This window comes from Lagenorhynchus albirostris, chromosome 14, assembly GCF_949774975.1.
Source record: "Lagenorhynchus albirostris chromosome 14, mLagAlb1.1, whole genome shotgun sequence".
NCBI lineage: Eukaryota > Metazoa > Chordata > Mammalia > Artiodactyla > Delphinidae > Lagenorhynchus > Lagenorhynchus albirostris.
The window spans coordinates 45,879,947-45,903,131 of NC_083108.1; the positions used below are offsets into that span (position 1 = coordinate 45,879,947).

Genomic DNA, 23,185 nt, shown 5'->3' on the forward strand with positions numbered 1-23,185 from the left:
AAAAACTTCACATAGAACCCACTGGATATTTTGCCGCTCAAAAACAAATGCACCTCGGCCGAAATCTCAATTCATCTCAACTGCTGGATAAAGCAAATCCATGCTGTAGTAGTTGCCCAATTTCAACTATACATGTAACCAAAAAAAAAAGACAAATTGTCAGCAATTCTCTGTGGTGGGAGGAACTCAAATAAAGATTTAGGGAAATCCTCATTTTCAAGGGTCACCAGCTAAAGAAACATTAACGCGAGCCAGCGTTTCGTGTTCCTGAAATGGCCTGTGTCTATAGCGATCAGGTAGAAAAAGTCACTTCAAGTTCAAATATAACTTAGCCATTGCCACATGGTGCAGAATCTTTCCACCCCTAAGAATCCACAAGCCCAATCAGACAAGTGGCCGTAATCTGACTCCCAGTGCACTGGGAGCCCAGACGCAGGCAATGAGCGCTGCCCTCTAGCCAAAGGAGGCATGAGTGACAGACCCGCAGGCAGGCAGTGGGGGTAAGTCCTTCTTTGCCTTAAGGGAACAATGCTCTGACGAAAGATGAAACTCAGACTGACTCTTTCATTACAGATACGTGTGCCTTCTCAGGCAGAATCTAGAAGGAAACTCTCGGGCAGGTGGGTGGTTCTTTCAGGGCTGGGTACCGGGCATATTCATAAGAGAGGAGAGGCAGAGAGAGGGCAGAAGAAAAGGGATGCTTTGGAGCAAAATCCTCCAGATACTGGAGACCTGTGAAAGCACAAGAAAATGACCCTATGGAGGTAAATCTATCTGTAGTATTTTTCATCAGAAAAATTACTCACCCATGGCCTCAGCTGTCCAGAAGTGGCTCAGGCTGGGCGTTCAGCTAGAAAGTAATGTGTCCGGCTCTGTACAACCCGGTCACATCAACAAATCCCCTTTGTTCTGGGGCGAAAGAAGCAAAACAAATGGTGATGATGCATTTCCAGGGAGTGTGAACAGGGAAGGGAACATTGACGATAGTTAATTAAGAGGGGCTGTGAGAGAGCTGGGGTGAGCGCATGTCAAGCCAGAGGTATGTATGTGCTGCCAGGGGACTTTGGGGTTCACAGCTGACTGAGGTTGGTCACTCTGCCCTGGAAAGAGATCAGCGTTTTGCACGTTTTCAAAGAAAGCTAAAGGCTTGCTTAAGGAGTCTACTTGTTTGGGGGTTTGGGGAGTTGGGTTTTTATTTCTCTGGCTGACAAAAGCTTGAAGTTGAAAGAGCAACTGAGCTTCTCAGATTAGGTCTCTGGAGAGGGAGGCAAGTGCACAGAGAATGCTCAGGGAAGGTGAGGGAGAGGGTGCAGCAGGAAGGCGTCTTGTACACAGGGCCTGCCTCTCCCAGATCCCTGTGCTGGGAATGGGACCTGCCGCATCCTGCCCACCTGGCTGCCTTAGCTTCCTGCCTTGTCCTCTTCCTTTTTCCCACTAAATCCGGCCACAGAGGACCATCGCCTGACATAGCATCTTGCCCTTTGCCATCTCGGCTACAGCCGTGGGCCACTGGTGAGTTCAGAAGCCAGGCTTTTTCAATTTGTGAGTTTCTCCCCCTTGGGGATACTTGTCATTTCTCCCCCAGGGCACCTTGGCTGCCCTGCTCCAAGTGCTGTTTTTGTCCCTTTTTTTTTTTTTAATCTTTATTGGAGTATAATTGCTTTACAATGGTGTGTTAGTTTCTGCTTTATAACAAAGTGAATCAGTTATACATATACATATGTTCCCATATCTCTTCCCTCTTGCGTCTCCCTCCCTCCCACCCTCCCTATCTTGTCTCTTTATTTTCTCTTCCTCTAGGGAGTGTGATGTCACTGTCCTCCCAGCTGGGGTTTTTCGTAGTTACATGATTCACTTAGAGGAGTTCACTGGGGCAAGGGACCGCTGGCGACAGGGCTGGCCGAAAACTAGGCTTGGGCAGAAAATGGGTTTTTCTTTCCAACTCTGAAGCAAATCCCCACGTCAGACCAGGGGCTGAGCCGAGATCCTAAAGGTCAGGGCGGCATTCCTCTGGTCTTTGTTGGTACAGCATGTCTCCACTGCCCAACCAGCCGGACCCGGGCTCCTGGGGACCGTAAGTGACTGGGGGTGGGGTGGGGGTGGGGGTAGTGCGGAGAAGGGCCCGGGCTCCGTAGCCCGTCAGAGGGAAAGCTGCAATAATTCTCATCTGTTAAAATACCTGGCTTTCTTGTCTAACCCTTTTCACAGTCCCCTGGGATGAGAGTCTCCGCTAAATGCTCTCCACGCTTCTCCCCTCCCGCACTATCACAGACGAAGGATAAGGGCAAATGTCTTGAATAATGGGGTAACTGGGCCCATTGCCTCCCAAGGGGAATCCTAGCCATTTCTTACCATTAATATCCTCAAACCCCACCCCTTATCAGCTCTAAAGATCCAAAGACATTAAGAGGAAGAAAGGGTCTTCCATCCCAAAGGCTGCCTCGCTGCCCTACCCATCCTCCCCCCTCCCCCCAGCCCACAGGCGCGCAAGCTCTCCCCCGCCCCACGCCCCCTCCCCGCCCCAGGAAGAGGCACCAGCAGAATTTAGAGAAGGCCGTCAGGAAGACACTAGAGAAAAACTGCTCTCCGGAGCCTCCTGCTTTGAGGACCATTGTCTCCCTGGCCCCACTCTCCTTGCCCACCTGCCTGCCGCAGCTCTGCCCAAGTCGCTGTCCCCCGCACTTGGCGGGCAGGGTGCCTGGGCCGCCGCTGGTACACACTGGCCTCCAGGATCCCCTTTGGGAGGTTTTATCTGAGAGGTAAACTTCAAGGGGTGGAGAGTCAGGCCCAAGAGGGGATGGTCCCTCAACCCTGCAAAAGTGCGCAGAGGCCAGGTTGCACTTTCCCGGGTGAGGTGCCTGCGCCTGGTACCCAGCGGGCGGGGCCGCTGCGTCTGTGCACTGGCGCTGCCTGGAGCCCGCCCCGCCCAGGTGGCCGGTCCCCGCCCTCGGACAGGCGCTCCGGCTCCCCTGGGGCCTGCGGTTGAAACGGCTCTGAGCCGCCTCCGGACCTGGGCGGGCTCCCGGACTCCTCCCGCTGGCCGGGGAGAGCATGGCAGCGTCCCCTTCCCAGTCCCGGGTCCCAGCTCCGGCCCTGCAGTCACCACGAGTGGCCCTCCCACCAAACAAGATTCACCTTCTCCAAAGACAACCTTCCAGCCTTCCAGCCCTCCTGGCTTCCTAGCAGGACTCGCCTTCATCCAGAGTCTCCAATGGGGGAGAGGAGGGACAGTCAGCTCTACAAATCCATTTCCAGAATGCCATTTGAACCATAAAGGACAGAACTGGAAAAGACCTCCCTTTTTTATGGCTGTAGGTTCCAAATAGAAATGACATGTAAAAAGTACCTTGAAACGTAAAAACTTGCTCTGAGGGAATTGACTACAAGGTAAATATACTTTATTCTTAATTCTTTAAGGAACTTGATTTAGACATTTTCTTTTCTAGGGACAATTCAGATAATTTTCCAGTGAAACTGGATGATCTTTGGATATTAACTCAAAGGAGATTAGAATAACAATCTCAATACAATAACATAACAATAGTTACTGTTAGAATAACCATAACAGTAATTACTTAATTATCTCCTTAAGAGATAATTAAGTAATTAAGGAGATTTTTCCAGAAGCATTCTTTCTCTGTATGCAAATAACTTTTGGCTGGGTGGCCTCCCTACTGCGGGGCAAGACTGCTGGCCTGGACATCCTCACCTAAAGGCATAAACCTTGGACTGGTAGCTTCTGATGCCGATTTGTTTTTCCTTTCAGTAAGTGTGGACCTTTGTGTAGAAGAGAGAGTATCATGGTGGCCTTCAAAGGGGTCTGGACTCAAGCTTTCTGGAAGGCAGTCACAGCGGAATTTCTGGCTATGCTTATTTTTGTCCTGCTCAGCCTGGGATCCACCATCAACTGGGGTGGAGCAGAAAAGCCCTTACCGGTCGACATGGTTCTCATCTCCCTCTGCTTTGGACTCAGCATCGCAACTATGGTCCAGTGCTTTGGCCACATCAGCGGTGGCCACATCAACCCCGCCGTGACGGTGGCCATGGTGTGCACGAGGAAGATTAGCATTGCCAAGTCTGTCTTCTACATCGCAGCCCAGTGCCTGGGTGCTATCATCGGAGCCGGGATTCTCTATCTGGTCACGCCTCCCAGTGTGGTGGGAGGCCTGGGAGTCACAACGGTACCATCTTTAGCTCTTGTTTTCACACTCGGACTCTAGGCTTCTTATAGACTACTAAGTGACAACTGGTGGCTTAAGAGACCTTCCTAAAACTGCTAATTTATTCCCAGGGAACGTCTGATGACTCTTGATAGGGGTGAAAACTGATTCCAGCCACGCTGACTACATCATATGAAATTATTATGTGCTATTGAGTAACTTGAATAGCACTAAGTCTGGGTAGCACAAAAATTGTGTTGGTTTTTTTCCTCTCTCTCTCTCTCCCAGTGACTATATTGACTATATATTTAACTTAAGGCATTTTTATTACAATTATTTGTTGGTTCATTGGCAAAAGGAACAATTTTGTTTCTTGTCATGTGCCTGAGGTTTAAAGTGATCTGCATCGAGGGTCACACTTAAAAAAATAAATCGGCGTTTGATCCTAGTTTTGTTCTTAGCTGATTAGGAATATCCTTTGTTAGGTCAGCACCAGGGTTGATGAAAAAACCACACACGGTTTAAATTTTAATTGAAATATATATTAATTAATTTAAACCTAATTAATGGATTTAATCATTGCCTTATAAAATTACAAGACTCTTAAGAAACTCTTTTATAAGTTAAGTGCAGCAGTGGCATATTTCGCTTCCTTTGTAGAAAAGGACATTCAGCACAAACTCCCCCTTGGTCATTGTAAGAGTAATTAATTATCTGTGATGGCCCCAAATGAATAGAAATTTATTTCTTCTTTTTTGAGGGGGCAGGGGTGCAAGTGTCTCAACTAGGGGTGGGATAGAAGACTCAAACTAATCATCAGTTTTTGCAGGGATAAAATGTGCCTTTCACAATGATATGTTATCATAGAAAATGTTCCCTTGCCTTAATTCAGATGGAGCGTTTTTCTCTCTCCAGGTTCATGGAAATCTTAGCGCTGGTCATGGTCTCCTGGTGGAGTTAATAATCACATTTCAGTTGGTGTTCACTATTTTTGCCAGCTGTGATTCCAAACGGACTGATGTCACTGGTTCCATAGCTTTAGCAATTGGATTCTCTGTTGCAATTGGACATTTATTTGCAGTAAGTTTCCAAGCCCATTTAAGTAATTGATCCATGTTGTTTATCCTCACCCTAGAGCTGGATGAAGATGTTATGTTTCACAGCTGTAGTTCTTTAGTATCCAGTTACGTCTGTCCATTTTAGGTGATTTTTTTGCTAACTTTGTGATGAGAACATTGATATGGCTGCTAACATCTGGACATCTCTAACTGACTTGGCAAATGGTAGCACATTGCAATGAAGTCTACCTGTGAATAGCCCTGTTTCAGCAATGTCTGAAGTTGTATTCTTTTTCCCTATAGATCAATTACACTGGTGCCAGCATGAACCCCGCCCGATCCTTTGGACCTGCAGTTATCATGGGAAATTGGGAAAACCACTGGGTAACCACCATGTTCACTGTGCCTGTTTTCCTACAGTTGAGGACAATTACCCAGAGAGCTCTTTTTTTCCCATTATTTTGCTCACTAGTTTCTCTTCCTCCCAACTCTGAACCCCTAATTTATTACATCTTTCATAAAGACTAGGGAGAGACTAGGACAGATCTGCTACAAAACATCTCATATCAGTTCTGGACCTTCAGTGACAGTCTTTTTTTTTTTTTTTAAAGCACTGCTCTGGGCACTGTATCTGACAGACTTCAGCAGAATATATTGAACATGGAGGTTGCCTATATGGAACAAGTTAAAATCAGGGTGGTGAAATGAATATGGTGTTTAAATAATTGAAAGTAAATCCTTCCCAGCAATAACGAAAAATATGCTTGCAAAAAAAAAAAAATAAGAAGAAGAAGAGGAGAAAGAGAAATGCTTAAAAGCATAGCCCATTGCAAAAATATTTACCTTTTTTGTTTACAAAAGCATGAACCCAGTTAATAGTATGGGAGTGGGAAGCATTTTGAACTGCAGATGGTGAGAAATAATTAGTGCAAATATTTATGCTATTATCACCATAACCATAACTGGAAAAAGAAAGGACTTTCAGAAAAGACACACTTCTCAGCCCCATGCCTACCCTACTTATTAACGTGGGGACAGTGCTTCCAGAGAGCAGTGGTATCCATTGTTAAATACCACAGTCAATTTCTTTTCAATTGTCTCTTACCAAAAAGAAATTTCAATCCGTTAAATGAATAATGTGGCAGTTTTGAAGACCTCTTACACACTAATTTACAATAACCAATAAAAATAGGTGTATGTCAGCCAGCTTCAAATGGAGCTAACTTTTTTTATTTTCATGTATATATGCCGTGAATGCTCTTTTACATCTTTTATTTTTAAGTCATGAATGTAAGAATATGTCACTTATGTTTTTAATGTTCTTATTGTACTGTAGTGGATTTACAAGGCTGTGTTAGTTTCAGGTGTACAGCAAAGTGATTCAGTTATACATACTCAGATTCTTTTCCATTGTAGGTGTAGCTTATGTTTTAATCTCACGCATACGGTGGTTATTGACACAGTCACACGCACTCAACCTTGATGTACGTTGCAAATGAGAAGAAATTGCCCCACTGCTATATGAATTCACTTCTAAGAAAAGTGTACCTATCTATCCCATTAAAGTAATCTATCCCATTAAATAACAGCATGAGTGTCAGTGATCAAAAGCAAGGTTTTGGACCCAGACATGAAAAACTTAGTCAACAATACCACGCATGAGATTGGTTACTTTGCCACTGATATTTCCATGTATGTCTCTAAAGATTTGCCACATTAATGGGAATACAAATTTGTAACGGGCAGTATATAGATCTTATGATAAAAGTACAACTTTTAGGTCATCTTATTCAAACAATTTTTGTAAATAAAATTTAGAAAAATGACAACTTTTAATCCATGAGGACTTTAATATGTGAATGAAAATATATGTTTTTATTAATAACTTGAGTTGTGGTACACATGTTAAAATTTAAGTAGCAAGAAAATCCTTAGCTGTTGATTGAATCCAAGGTTTCCCGTTGTTGCTATTTTATAACAAACTTAATCCTACAGAAAATGAATGTCCATTTTGTAGCAAAGCTTGTGTGAAATTAACAACTAATTTTAAGTATGTCTGTAGATAGATGGATAGACAATAAATAACAAGATATTAATGATGAATTTTGTGTGTAGTGTAATAACATTTTTTAGTCTTCTTTTCTGGATTTTCTGTATTTTTAGCAGTAGAACTTCTTTACCTTTATGAAGTTTAAAAGTTACTTTAAAGGGCATTATGAGTTTGGGAATAGCAACTTGAAACTGAGATTTGTTTATTTTTGAGAGCATGTGGCTAGACATCTTCTTCGTAGGTGTTTTGGGGGAAGTGTCATAATGATTTAGCAGTCCCTTTTCTCCCTTGCGGGATTTGTAGCTTGTGGAATAGAACATACCAAATGAGATCTTACCAAAGGAACAAAGCGCAAAGACATTTAGAGGAGGGTTCTCATTTCGCCTTTGAAAGGGCATAGAGAAGGTAAACTCTGACATGGTTTCTTTCATGTTCAAGATAAGGAACTTGAACATAAGGTTCTTGCAGCCACTTTGTCAACAATTTCCCTGTACAGTATATGTGTTCAATTTCAGCTTAAAGTTTGAATTTCTTCTTTAGATTTTGCAATGAGGATGCTAAGTGAGCTTCATTTCCAGAGAGTGTTTTAAGCCAGAAGGATTCATCAGATTTTTTTCAAATGGGAGAAGTGTAGTATCGTAGAAAACAGTATAATGGTTCAAAAGAGAGGTCTGAAATCAGACAGACCTGAAATCCCAGCTCAATCACTTGCTAAGCGTGAAGTCTTAAGCAAGCTTCTCACCCTCTCTGCGTGTCCATTTTCTTACCCATAAAATGGGGTAATAATAATATCTATCTCAAAGGTCATCATTAGAATTAAATGAGTTAATACAAGAAAAGCACTGAGTGTAGCCAGCTGAGAAAGAGTGCTCAATAAACAGGGTTTCTGTTGCTCAAGTCTATCTGTTGAATGAATGTCTAATATTCTACAGCCTACGTGTGCTCTAAAGCAAGTGTTGAAGTTTATCCAAACTCAAAACTTGTTTTATTCTAGACACATAACTAATATGATAGAAACTTCCAGTTATTGAAATAAATTCCTATGGAATGGCTAATCCTCAACTAACCATTATCCATAAATGCAGTACAGATTTTTCCACCAAGTCATCAGTGCAAGAACCATGAGGATGAAAGCACTCTGCAAGAAGATTAATGGTCAAACCATGAGGTTTTCTCTTAAATCAAATCACCAAACTTGAGAGAGAAAATCATGTAACATGAGGAAAGTGACTTATAGCCAGCCTAGTCCCATACCTCTTTAAATTGTCTAGGAAACAATGGAATGGAGCAAGTTACAATGAAATTGGAGCTATGAAGTACTTTACAAGTATTATTTCAATTTAATCCTGACAACCCATGAGGTATGTATTATTATTATCCCTGTTTTGCAGATGAGGAAATTAAGGTTTAGGAAGTTATGTAACAGATTCAAGCAGTAACAAGATTGCTAAGTGGTCGAGCTCATATTCCATTTATCATGCTGTACTGAATAATTAAAGCCCCAAGTGATACAATCTGTACTATGGTTGTGATTATGCAAAAGACCAGTGTAAGATGGCAATATTAAGAAAAAAAGTACTCTCCAAAAAATTTTTCCTCTATTTCAGCTGAAGAAGTAGTACCCCCAAAGAGGACCTATCTTTACTGTAAGGATTATCAGAAAATGGAAAGAACATAATTAATGAAAGCAGGAAAAGAGAAGAGGAAACAGTCTTTTCTTATTTTCTGTTCAAATGTTATTTAGCAATATATGGATCTCTGATGTAGATTTAATGTATTCTCTTATTTTCTTTCCAATTCTCTCTCTCCTTTTTTTTAATGCATGACTCATTTGATCTCTCTCTTTTTTAAAAAATAGCCACTTATGTCTTTTTTTTTTTTTTTTTTTTTTTGGCTGTGTTGTGTCTTCATTGCTGCGCACGGGCTTTTCTCTTGTTGCGGCAAACGGGGCTACTCTTTGTTGCAGTGCAGTGGCTTCTCTTGTTGCCGAGCATGGGCTCTAGGCACGTGGGCTTCAGTCGTTGTGGCTCGTGGGCTCTAGAGCTCAGGCTCAGTAGTTGTGGCACACGGGTTTAGTTGCTCTGTGGCATGTGGGATCTTCCCGGACCAGGGCTTGAACCCATGTCCCCTGCATTGGCAGGCAGATTCTTAACCACTGTGCCACCAGGGAAGCCCCACATTTGCTCTCTTAATTTAAACCACCTAAGTTCTATATCCGTGCCTTGTTCGAAGGAATAGTTTTACTCTACTTACACTCTATAACTCTTCCATCTTTCCCCCAGATATACTGGGCTGGACCAATAATAGGAGCTGTCCTTGCTGGTGGCCTTTATGAGTATGTCTTCTGTCCAGATGTTGAACTCAAACGTCGTTTTAAAGAAGCCTTCAACAAAGCTGCCCAGCAAACAAAAGGGAGCTACATGGAGGTGGAGGACAACAGGAGCCAGGTAGAGACCGACGACTTGATTCTAAAACCTGGAGTGGTGCACGTGATCGACATTGACCGGGGTGAGGAAAAGAAGGGGAAAGACCCATCCGGAGAGGTGCTATCTTCAGTATGACTAGAAGATAGCACTGAAAGCAGACAAGAGCCCTTAGAACTGTCCTCAGATTTTCTTCCGCCCATTAAGGAAACAGATTTGTTATAAATTAGACATGTGCAGTTTGTTGTTTCATGTCATATTACTCAGTCTAGACAGTAAATATTTCATTATTTACCAAGGAGGAATGAAAGAAACCTATCATGAATTTCAAATCTAAAAAAAAAAAATCTTTTTGAAGTATCCCCAAAGCCAATGTGTATCTAGTTTATCTATTTGCTATTCATTAATCAATTTAAAATGTGTATCAAGATTTTGTTAAGGCTTGCCTGACAACTTACAGACATACCCATCAGCTTACTCCTCCTCTCCCACGAAACCAGTATTGTCAATCCTCATTTGAATATTTATTCTGTTAAATCAAGTTAATCAATGGCAAAATACAGAGTATGTCATAGAGTCATGCACATTCAAGAGAGCAAATACAACAAGCTCTTTTATAACCAGTTCCCCTAGGCTCAACTACCTCGGCAAAAGAATATTAACAAGAGTCATTGCTAGTGAATTGTTTTCATTTATATTTCAAATATCCAACTTTCAACCCAAACTCCAATTCATAATATTCCTTCCTCCTCCTCACTGCCCAAGGTAATATGGAACTAAAGCCCAGAAATTCAAAGCATGTTCAGAAATCCTATATGTGTTCCACCTAATAAAACCTCCACATCATAAGGCACCTACTGAGATTCAGGACATACAGACTTGTAAGATCTTATGGGGGTGGGTGGAAATTTACCATCGTACAAAAATCATAAGGAAAAAGAAAATCTGCATGCTGGTTTCAAATAGTTGATCTGTTTTCAGTGCACATCCTCAAATACACCACATGAGGTTAACAATCTAAGCTTTTAACTACTTAACCATTTTGCTTTTTTTTTTAATTTATTGGCAAAACTGGGGGTTTTGTTTGTTTGTAATTTTGGTTAACTATATTTAAACATTAGCTGAGACATATTTTTGATAGTAAGAACATAACTAGTTGAGTCCTGACTTTTTGTTAATTATTAAGCTCTGCTCGTTCTAGAAGGTGTAAACTAGTCCTGCCAGTCCCAATCACTGATACTCTCCCACTTTTCAAGTCATTTGTTGATAATCTTCGTTGTGCGCATCAATATTTTAATGAATTAAAATGCATGAGAGACAAGGAACAACATGACCACGAAATAAAAGGGCGGGGGCGTCAAAACGCTCTGTATTCAAAGCTGACTAGATGACCAATCTTTCCTTTGTAGAGATACTATAGGTTGTTTTAAGCATTTTCATTACTGACTCATTTATTTTTCAAAATAACTTGTTCTTTCCCATACTGCTTTGCCTTATGTCAGTAAAATGGTCTCTGGAAACCCCAGTTTCTATTATCTTAACTGTCTAGTCTAGCCTTTATCTTAAAGAGCTGAAAAAGTCCATCTCACTGAACAAAAGCTAATAGTAAAGCAAAAATCTATCACTGCAAAGAGTGGCTTGAATAGCTGATAATCAAGGGCTGTCTTCTCCTACTCACAGTTCCAACTGTGTGCCACTTTTTGGTGTTAATGGCAGCTGTGTGTGTGTGGCAGTGAGATAAAGGACCACTATTAAATCTGATCTCTTCGGTGCTAAGAAAGTAATGAACGAGGTTCCCAGAGAGACACCACACCAGTGGAGTCCCTGGGAGTCCCCCTGACATCTTTTTGGCAGGTGCCTAAACCCCAGGCCTCTTTGGTGGCTGGCCACACCCTCCACCACTGAGGCACATTGCTTCCTGTTTGGGGCACCATCTATAGGAACTAGGGTGTATTTCTAACGATGGATCTTTTCAAATGTTTGCACAATATACCCTTAAAGGCTTAAAACTGGGGGTGGTTCAGCTCAAAAGATAATGCTATCAACCATCAGCAAACATGTCAGTTCAAAAATAAGTTAGCAAGGAAAAAAATGAAACATTTTCCAAATACGCTTACAATTTACTAGTTTATGATCATTTTTATTCAGCCATATGGTTTGCTTCTAATACCCTCACTTTTATACTCACTTCAGTTAGAGCATTCAATAAGTTAGTGCTGGGAAAAAAAAAACAAAACCCTCATGAATGATGTTTTTGCCATTTGTTTTCCAGCAGCGAGCAGAGTGCCTGACACATAGTAGGTATTCAAAGCAAGTGTGTTAGTTAAGAAAAAAAATATATATATATATATATATACATTTCATTTGTGATTTAAGGATATAAAAAATTTCCTTTTAATCTTTATTTTGCTCCATATTTAATAAGAGCATGAGTTCAAGGACTACTAAGGAAGGCCATAGAAATGTAAAAACCATAAAGTATATTTTTGCATCCTACTATTTTAGGGGCATGCAGACAATGAAAGCTTTTGCACTTTGCTTTCCCTGCGTATATTTCACTCAAGGCTCTACCAGTAAAAAGTAACGAAATTGTACCTTTCTAATGGCATCTATGCAGCAGGGGTCTTTTGCCTTGTGGATGGCGTCAAATTATCCAAGTGTGTTAGGAGACTGGGGCTTTTTCCTTTAATCCCTTCTTATTAATGAAGTGCAACGCGCTGCTCCCAGGAGAGTACTGCTGACAGATATACAGAAAAGAGATCAGAGAGAAAAAACTGGAAGGACATAAATGAATTATACCCAGCCAGGAAACAATGCCAGCCGTCTCTTCCCTAAGGAAAAGTACAACAAGCATCCCCCAAATTGTAAGGTGGTCCCTACACTGCAAATGTGTATAGTTTGTCAAAAGAGTACAAAGGGTAAACGTCATTTTTAAGTTTGCAGGGCTTTCTTTAAAATTGGGAGCCCAGAATTTGAATGTATGTTTTCATGATAGAAGAGGACATTTTCTTCAAAGAGTCCTCAACTTTCACACTGGAAGGAAGTATTTTCTGGTATCTAAATAGTTGCTTAAATGTAAGATTCTTACACTTTGTCTCTGCCACTTGATGTTTTCATAAATTCTTATACTTTCTATCGTCTGACCCTTTTCCTAATGCAGTTGGTAGGTGCTGGCTTAAACTGTGGCTCAGTCTTGAAGGTTTTACAAGATGAGAAATATGTCGCTAACATGTATGATGGAATTAAGCTATCTAATTATTAGAGGTCTGATTCCAAACAGCACAGAATATTCTTCTTAGGTCGTGAAACCAAGCAACTCACTTACCGGTTTAAACTCCATAATGAACCAGGAAATTCCAAAATAGAATAGCAAAGTCAAATGCTAGAATCAATCCCAGTGATGTGTTGTAGCCTGTTGACACTGTTCCCGCATGTTGTGAACATTTGAAAAAGAAATTGCCTTTGTGACAGCTGAGGATGACAGTGCAAGCCCAGCAGACAAACTTATCAGACAAAAGAAAGCCAATGTAAATTCTCATCATAAGCATTACAGAATATGCAAACAGAATATTTTATACCTGAAAGTAATATTGTCTTTCCTAATATGTTTATGGCATCAAAATTATTAGAAAGATGTATTTACTATCTGGAAAGTGTAACATAACAAAACTCACTCTCTTTACCCCAAATCATGTACATTGCATTGGTGGTGTAATACTTTACAGATCACCCCGAAATAGCAGTAACTTTTGAAACCCTCTCTAAAGTACATGGAAGACATTTAATTCAGGGCTTAAAAACTGTGGCCACTCACTTTGGCAAATGACAATAACCTATGAAAATAGATATCAAATAAATGTTATACAACCTGTACAGTAAACATTAAACTTAAGAACAATTATAGTGTTACCTATGCATGTTAAAATCCAAGAGCTAAAAAATACACTGAATTTATATAACCCATCAGAATGTATTTCTAGATTCTCTTCAGGATTAATTAAATAAACATGCAATTATGAAACTATATAAACAATTATTTATCACTTTTATGACCCAAATCACAATAAAATTGTAATTCATGATAAACTAGTGAGCATAAACTGAACATATGGTCATATTCACAATTCTTTATTAACTGAAATGTTATTCCAACGTTAGAGCTAATGTTAAGGAGATTGAAACTGTAATGTTTAATATTTGGGATAATCTATTAAAGTCTTAGCATTGTGGTTGATTTCCATGAATTATGTTGTATCTCATATTACTAAGCTTGTGCAAATAAACTGTTTAATGTTTTAAAATGTGTTTGATGATTCTGAAAATTCATCCAGAGCTTTTGCACGTCCCATCCTAGAAGCATCATTTAGAAGGACCAGAGGTTTAGATATTCGAGTACAATCAACACCAAATGAAATGGTGGTGGAATCCATATAATACAACAAGTTTTGAGAGCCTGCAGAGTACACAGTGTGGTAGATCGACAGTGAAAATTGTGTATTCGTGGGCTTAACTCTAAATGTTCACATCTATGCAAAATAGACCATTGAATATCGACTGTCATTGTAGAGTCAAAAAGTGAAGACTGAAACAACTGTGACTCAAATGAGGCTGGTGTTACTAAATAGATGATCCATCCTTAGGGCCTTTGGCAAATTCTGCCTACCCAGATGGATAATGTAGGTTCAATGAGCACTGGTTTACTCCCTTGGGCTCTCGGTTTGAACCTCTCAATTTTGAGAGGTTACAGCCCCACAGGGAAGGATTGAGGACAATCATTTATGTACCATGCAACCCATTGGAAGAGTGGAGAACGCTGCCTTAGGAGCCAGGTGGATGTGTACGTCTCTTATCACCTTTGTCACATTGTAGGGAAATCATTTGTGTAGGTTTCTGTCTCCCCCTAGTAGGTTGAAAACTCCTTAAGGGCTGAGACTGTGTCTTATTTATTCTGTATCCTCCACCCTCGGCACTGAGAACTAGGCTTGACATTTCTCTCAATACATGCTTGTTGCGTAAATGAATAAACAACTTATGGAATATCTCACAATCATTAGGAAATACCACAAAGCAATATACCTTAATCAAGTTGGTTTTTACTGTATAGGTGTGTGCAAAATATTTGAATGCGTGTAGTTCCAGTGAGGAGCCCAAAATTAGCTCAAGCACTGAAGAAAATAAAAGGGAAACTGCGCAGAAAGAATGAAACACGAATTGGCTTTCTAAAATTTATACCTAACGTGTAAGCAACAAGACACGTTTTCATTGCTATATTTATACAATGGCCAGATGTTAGATGAAATTTAGCTCAATAACTATTTCAGCAAGATAAGTATTTTAACAAGCATGGGAAGCTAGTGAATAAATGTCAGCCCGATTTTATAGTTATCCTGCTGGAAAATGTCCAAAACAATATGTCACCTGAATTAAATCTTACTACTTTCTAGTTTTTTTCTAGCTCTTCCTTGGGTTTAAGGAAGACATAAAATACCCTAAAACGGCCAGGTTGAGTTCTGCTACCTCCACATATTCAGAAGTCTCTGCGAAACCATGACCATGATGTTCGCAACCTCTGTGCATAGCACAATGACAGCACGTAGCTAGTGCTCAATAAATGCAAGATGGTTGGGTGGATGGATGATGGATGGATGGATGGATGGATGGAAGAAACTCTCCAGTCTGGAAGAAATAAGTTAATCTGTGAACAGATGGAGATCATAGCCTGTATTCCTTCTTCCTTATAAAAGTATTGGCCAAGGATCAGAATGCTAGAGGAGGAATGTGTAGATTAGAATAATTACCAATTATGAGTATATATGGGGTTTTAGAATTTATAAATATTAGTCTTAATCAGTTAATTTTCAAAGCTCATTGTGGGGCATGCATTGCTATCATTCTCATTTCCAAAGATGAGGAAAGCAAGTGTCAAAGAGATTAAGTAAATTACCCAGAATTATACCTAGTGCTAAAGCAAAAACTGGAAACCACATCCCAATTAATCCCAATCCCTTATGTTATTTCCCTAAATCACACGAAGTTCTCCCATTCATCCATCAGCCTAATTTCCCATCAGCCACGTTTCCTTAAGTGGCAAGAAATATATTCTATCCATACTAAGGGAAATCTTTATATGTAACACCAACAAAGGGCAATAAATTAAGTACTACAGATCAGGAGTAGGTATTTTAAAACTTAGAAAAGATCCCAAGTAAGAGAATAGGGTTGAATGCTACAATGGGTTTACTTTAGGATACTTTGGATAATTTAGGAAATTTTTAATTGGCTTTTCTTTAGGAAAACATTATAAAGACCACTATTGGAGATAATTTTCATTTGGTCTATAAGAGAGAGTTGAAGATTAATTGCAAAGGTACTGATAAGGTTTTCCACATTTCAGTAATAATAATAACTTTAGCCCTCAATTATTCAACATGCACTGTGCACCAGACATATACTTTACACGGTATAAAGAAACCTTATGAAGTAGATACTGCTATTTATTCCCATTTTACAGGTGAGAAAACTAAGGTCTAAGACGAGTAAGTAAATAGTTCAGAGTCAGCTACTAAGTGGGAGAAGTGAGATTTGAACCCAGGCAGTCTGTCCACAGACTCTACTCTTAGCCACTGTCCTGTGTTGTCTCTTACCTGGGGTGCTTTAGTTCCCCAGTCATTCCAATGTTCATATCTGCTTTTTCCAAGCCTTTGATTCTTTCATACCTGATACAGATTGCAGCGTGTTTGAACCTCTCTGTTGTTCACGACTTGACCTCTGGTTATCATTTTGACCACCTCCAAAGGAAGATTTAAACTCTCAAGTGCAAATGCCACAAAGATAAATCAGCTAAACTTAAAGTATTTTTGAAAGGGACTTTGAATGGCCAAGAAAACACTTTCTTTTCTTGAGCAGGGTTACGGCAGAAACTTGTTACACAATATACCTTCCATTTTTTAACTCAAATTCTTAGCTGGTCTTTAAGTTACCTAATTTGACAATTTCTCTCTGCCCTACACTGAGACAAGTAATATGTATTTTAATTCTTCTTTACCTATTAATCACCCAATCAATATATATGCTTAAGTACCTATTTTATTCAAGGCTCTATAGAAAATTTCAATAAATTACATTTATTTATTAATTTTATTTAAATAAAATAAAATTTTAATAAGGAAAGCAATAAAACGGTGTTTGGCAATAAATTGAACTAGTGTATGATAACTTATCCTAGATCAGCCTATAAAGTTGACAGAATGTATTTGTAAAAAAATAAAATAAAGGTGGGAATTCCCTGGCAGTCCAGCGGCTAGGACTCGGTGCTTTCACTGCTGGGGTGCCAGGTTCAATCCTTGGTTGGGGACCTAAGGTCCTGCAAACAAACAAATAAATGAATACATGTAATAATGAGTGGACCAAGTACTAACATTGTTACAATGGCAACAGCTTTGGGAAATGATTGAATGGAATGATAGTTGCCAGTACTTACCTCCTTGTGTCCAAACTATAGCTTCAGTCCCCAAGTATTTTGACTCAGACTCTCAGAAGACAAAAATCTTTTAAAATACAGTATAGAGATGAACAGCCAATGACTGGGGAACTATTTGTTTAAATTTGGGGCTCCCAGAGGGGAAAGAAAAAAAAATGAAGAGGATGGATGAAGGAGGGGAGGCAGAAGTCCCTCGGTAACAGCAAAGTAAGAGGACAGGGGCTCCTAGCTTTCCTACTCCCACCCAATACAGGAGTTGCCAGGACAGCCTCTGCCCCTTTGCAGAGAAGAGTCCCTGTGCCGAGTTAGTGTGTTCTTATCATCCTATATGGTAATCAGTGCCCCAAAGAGAACTGGGCTGTGCATTGTACAAACTTAAGCTTTCATCTCAATTTTAATTGTCCAAACCTCACACTAAAGGGAAATAGACTCTTCCCGTGGAATAAAAGGACTCACTGAATCTTGACTTTCAGCAACAACTGCCGGATGGAAGCAGGATCTCCCCCATCTCGTCAAGAAACCGTGCCTTTAAAATGTATTTCTTTCAAAAGGAAAAACGATGAGTCTCATCTTAGCACAGGGCTCTTGGAGACGATTCACCATATTAAAGCTACTCTAGGATTTCAGTGTCAAAACTTATCACAAAGGACGTAAGTTTGATCTTGCTGTTTCAAAAGCCGATCTTATGGAAATGGTGGCAGGAGAATAGAAGAAGGAGAACCGCTGGGATTTCTCTAGTGATCTGCAAGAAAGAGTTGAGAAAAACTGATACAGAGTATTCAGCTCTGTGGTGTTGGTACATTGTAGTTAAATCATTCATATTCTTTGAACTCTAATAAAAAATTCTCATCAAACAATGATGACATTTTCATCTCATCCAAGTTTAATCACAAGAGTATTGTAATTCTGATTTTCTTCACCTCAGTTCAAATTGAAAGTAATTGTCAGACGTCATTTTAATTCTAACCACTACATCCCTTCTTACATGTTCTCCCTTACATTATTATGGCCCATTTTGTTCTCTAAGAGGCATAACATTTTTTTTTCTATTATTCAAGCAGTTTTAAAAGAGCTTTGTCACCCACCTACAAATAGGACATTTAAGGCTTATTTTAAAAAGAATTTGCGATAACAAATTAACATAAATGGAAAACTTTTCCTTGAAACACTGAGAGACACGAGGGGTAATAAATTCTGACTATTGAAATTCCTGAGGTTGGTAAAACACTTAACTGCCTGAATTGTTGTGTTTTTTAAAATAATTATTTATTTATTTATTTTTGGCTGTGTTGGGTCTTTGTTGCTGCACGCGGGCTTTCTCTAGTTGCGGCGAGAGGGTTTCCTCATTGCGGTGGCTTCTCTTGTTGTGGAGCACGGGCTCTAGGTGCATGGATTTCAGTAGTTGTGGCTCACGGGCTCTAGAGCACAGGCTCAGTAGTTGTGGTGCATGGGCTTAGTTGCTCCGCGGCATGTGGGATCTTCCCAGACCAGAGATCGAATCTGTGTCCCCTGCATTGGCAGGCGGATTCTTAACCACTGCTTGACAATGTCTGGAGGTATATTTGGTTGTGAAAACTGTTACATCTAATGAGTAGACGCCAGGGATACTTCTAAACATCCTACAGTGCAAAGGACAGTCCTCCACACCCTAACAAAGAATTATATGGCTCAATATCTCAATAGTGCTAAGATTGAGAAACCCTATAACTGGCCTACCTGTCTTCAGTCTTGTTTCCCTCCAAGCAAAAAGAATAACTTGCTTTTAAAAACTGAATCATATTTCAAGGTTATCTTTTAAAAATGAAATCATATCTTTTCATCTTTTAAAGGTTATCGTCTAAATTAAATCATTATTTTTTAAAGTTATCTTTTAAAAATGAAATTATATTTCTTTAGTAAAATCTGGGAGATACTGTTTATTTTTCTATCCAAATCCCACACACGTATTTCTTTGCAGTAAGACTCCTTTTGCTCCAGAGAAGGATGGGTCTTCAGTTTCAGGGAGTCAACCTTTATTAGGCTTACCCAGTCAGGGTAATGTAATTGCCTTCTTCAGTGACTGGTTTAGGAAAGGACCTGAGAACAATTGGTTTAACCCCATCTGAGAAAATATTCTCTACTCTTAAAAGGAGGCTGTGATAGATATATTTGCAAAGATAGACATAATAATACCATTCCTATTCCTGTGGACATTCACGGTATGACTTTGCTGTTCTTCCTGTCATGGGGTGAAATCTTTTTCTCATGCTTTGAATTTGAGCTGTTCCTATAACTTGCTTTACCAATAGAATGCAGCGGAGTGGTACTTGGGACTCTTGAGACTAGGCCTCGAGGTTCCTTGAGCTTCAACTCTCATTTCCTTGGGACATTGCCTGGAGACTGCCATGTAAAGCCCAGTCTAGTCAACTGGGAGCTGAAAGACCACTTGCAGCAGGAGGTCAGCTGTTCCCGCCATCCTGGCTGAGGCCCCAGACATGTAAGTGAGGTCAGCCTAGACTATCCACCTCCAGTTCAGCCACCAGTTGACTGACTACAGGTGAATGTGTGAGGCCAGGAGAGAGCAAGCAGCAGAGCTGCCCAGCTAAGCCCAGCCCAAATCCCTGACTCACGGTCATGAGCTCACGGTGACTGTTTTAGGACAAGCGTGATGTGGTTAGTTATGCAGTAATAAGTAACTGATGCAGAGACAGAAGGCGGAACATGGCCTTTCCCTTCTGTCTATCCTTCACATGCTATTGGAGGAAGAAGAAATATCCAGCTTTTGCAGCTACTCTGAGAGACATACCCAGCACACTGAGAAGGGCAGAATAGAAAGAAGAAAAGAGCCTGGTCCCTCAAGATGCCACCGAGCTGCTTAATGACGACCCTACCTCTAGGCTTCTTGTTATGTGATACAGCATAGTAAAACTCCCATTAAGGGAGTTTACTTTTATTTGATCATTCTCTTTCGTGCAGATAAAAGGGAGTTTACTTTTATTTGATCATTCTCTTTCGTGCAGATAAAAGTGGCGTTCATTGGATTTTCCTTTGTCTTGAGGATAGAACTGAAATCCATTCATGCACTGGTCCCTGTTAATCCTCTGGCTTTTTTTTTTTTTTAATGCTTGGCTTTTAATTTATTTATTTGTTTGTTTATTTATTCATTTTTGTTTGTTTATTTGTTTTGTTTATTTGTTTATTTATTTGTTTGTTTATTTATTCATTTCTGGCTGTGTTGGGTCTTCATTTCTGCGCGAGGGCCTTCTCCAGTTGTGGCAAACAGGGGCCACTCTTCATCGCGGTGCGCGGGCCTCTCACTATCGTGAACTCTCTTGCTGCGGAGCACGGGCTCCAGACGCGCAGGCTCAGTAGTTGTGGCTCACGGGCCCAGTCGCTCCGCGGCATGTAGGATCCTCCCAGACCAGGACTCGAACCCACGTCCCCTGCATTAGCAGGCAGACTCTCAACCACTGCGCCACCAGGGAAGCCCCAATCCTCTGGCTTTTTATCTCAGCACTGCCCACCTTGCCCCTCTCACTCCTCTGCTCAACACACTTACCTGGACCTTCTTTCAGCCCCTCAAATGAGCCATGTTCTCTCTATGTCTTGCTCAGGACCTTCACATGGCCTTTTGTTCCGCCTGGAGCTCTCTATTCACCCAACCACCACAGTGCCATCACTCCACCTTTCACCTGAAAGTAATGTAGTAGTTTTTCATAACCTCGCAGCTTCTCTCTCTGTAGGAAATGTAACTTCTCCTCCTCTTGCCAGTGTTGCTCAGTGAGCTGTCAAGGTGATCTGGGAGTCTGACTCCTTCAAAAACTAACTTTCGGGCTTCCCTCGTGGCGCAGTGGTTGAGAGTCCGCCTGCCGATGCAGGGGACACGGGTTCGTGCCCCGGTCCGGGAGGATCCCACGTGCCGCGGAGCGGCTGGGCCCGTGAGCCATGGCCGCTGAGCCTGCACGTCCGGAGCCTGTGCTCCGCAACGGGAGAGGCCACGACAATGAGAGGCCCGCATACCAGTAAAAAGAAGAACAAAAAACTAACTTTCAATCCATCCTCGTCATTTTAGTTTTTCTAACCACCCCACTTTTGGAAGTTACTAGAAAGGGGACCCATTTCTAAGCTATGGATTCTGGGTAGTGAAGCTGGATTTCTGCTTTGGAACTTAGCTTTCAGTTCTCTCTGGTCCTTTATCACTCCCCATCTGCTTTCCAGTTTACAAAATTTTGCAGTTATTCCCTCCTTTTCTGTTCTTCTTATGCTTGGGGGCTTAATACTTTGATAAAAAAAATAAAATCACTTTAGAATTGTTTCACGGGGATCTTTCATCTGCCATTTAACCTGCACAGAAATCCTCTACTCTCTTCTGCTCTCTGTTTAATGTTACTTCCTTGGAGACCCCCCGCCACCTCGAGCCTACATGATGTACCTCTGCTATGTCTCCCCTGTTACCGCTCTGTGCTCCTCCCATCAGACACGTGGATGGGCGTGTGGATGGGACCAAAACACAAATTTATTTTTGTCTCTTTCTGTCCCTTTAAATTTTCATTTAGTGGAGATATTCCTCCCCCGTTCCTGGAAGCACATCAGGCACATGCCCCTGATTTCCTGCTTACTTACATGAAAAAGACAGTCGTGTGAACACTTTAATTCACAAAACCGGATTCACTAACGTAGAAAGTGTCCTGCCCCAAATGTGAAGCAGTGCCTCAATTTTTCTCCCCAGTTAGGAGTGCTTCCCCTCCCCTTTGCTAAGGTCTGTAGTTGGCAGCTGCCTGACTTCCAGAAAGGGGGTGCACTAGCTTCTGCTCGGTCCTTCCCTGCTCCCCTCTTTCCCTTTGAATACTGGCTCATTCAGCTGTGGGCAGAGGGCGAAGTAAGCAAAGAGAGTTGCCAAATTTAACAAATAAAAAGACTTGTTAGGTAGCTTTGAGCTCTCTGAACCTGGCAAATGATTACTGCTGACTCTCATAGGTTGTGTTTTGGTTTTATTCTGTTCTGTTTTTTAATTCTTTGGGATTCCCATCCCTAGGAACTCCTCATCTGTAATTGAGCTGAAGGGGGTGTATTCCAGCTTCCAGGCCTGCAGTCAGCCCTCTGTCCTCGGAGCAGTAAGAATTAAGGTGGTGCAGCCTGGCCCTTTCTCCCAGGGGAAATACTCGCTGTGCGGCATCAAAGCAGCTACCAGGCTTTCTGTCGGCCTCTAGATTGCCCAAGGAAATCTGTCACCCACGTGTCACCCAGACAGCAACCTGTAAATATTTATTGGCTGATGACCAAATGAATGAATGAACGAATTGGCCGTTACTGGTTTTCTGCATTGGGCTGTTACACAACAAATTGTCACCAATTCTTTCCCCTCTCTCTACCCAGTAGAGGTACGAGTTTTAGCTTCAATTTGCAGAAAGAACAGAAATGCTAAGTCTTGACAGAAATTACCGGTGAAGATCTTAAAATGTCTTTTTTGAAATATTTTAAAGTGGGATCACTATCCTTCTCTTTCAAGTGGTTGAGTGTTGACCTTGATAGGGAGTCAAATGAAATACGCAACTGGAGAGATGCTCCAACACCATAATTCTATGAAAATACAGTAGCTTTGTCTCATTTCTAAGAAGAAATTGAAACTTAGATTAACAGAAAATTAAGTTGGTCAGTTTGGTCAAGCCAAGTGAAACATGAAAAGTAAACAATATCCTGTTCTAAAATTCTATGATTCTAGGATATGAATAGTGGAAAACAATTTGTACTTTTCAAATATTTCCAGCAATCATTTTGCAATTTCTAGTTATAAGCATTTGGAACATATTATACTAGAATATCTGTAGTGAATCAGTCCCCAAATAATACTGAATTTGCTTTTAGTTATTCACAAAGGCGCGGAGACCTTTATGCAGGGTTATAGAGAAATTTCAAATCACACAAAATTTATCTGACATAAATATCACCTAAAATGTGTTTCTTTCTAACCTCTTATTATGAAATTCATGAATTTATCATTTGTAGCCCCATCTGCTTCCCAAAAGGATTTGAGG

At 40.8% G+C, this 23,185-nt stretch overlaps 1 protein-coding gene across 1 annotated transcript; it reads left to right on the plus strand.

The window, feature by feature from the left end:
• Positions 1-643: 643 nt before the first annotated feature.
• Positions 644-13,996, plus strand: AQP4 (aquaporin 4). Its single transcript, XM_060121294.1, has 5 exons — positions 644-764; positions 3,767-4,181; positions 5,076-5,240; positions 5,522-5,602; positions 9,551-13,996. Exons 1-5 carry the CDS (start codon positions 751-753, stop codon positions 9,827-9,829), a joined length of 954 nt encoding a protein of 317 aa, XP_059977277.1. The 5' UTR covers positions 644-750; the 3' UTR covers positions 9,830-13,996.
• Positions 13,997-23,185: the final 9,189 nt, after the last annotated feature.

Excerpts from the sequence above, each read along its gene's own strand:
- AQP4 (XM_060121294.1), top strand. Across the intron at positions 5,241-5,521 it reads CAATTGGACATTTATTTGCA|ATCAATTACACTGGTGCCAG; the intron begins GTAAGTTTCCAA and ends TTTTCCCTATAG. Across the intron at positions 5,603-9,550 it reads GAAATTGGGAAAACCACTGG|ATATACTGGGCTGGACCAAT; the intron begins GTAACCACCATG and ends TCTTTCCCCCAG.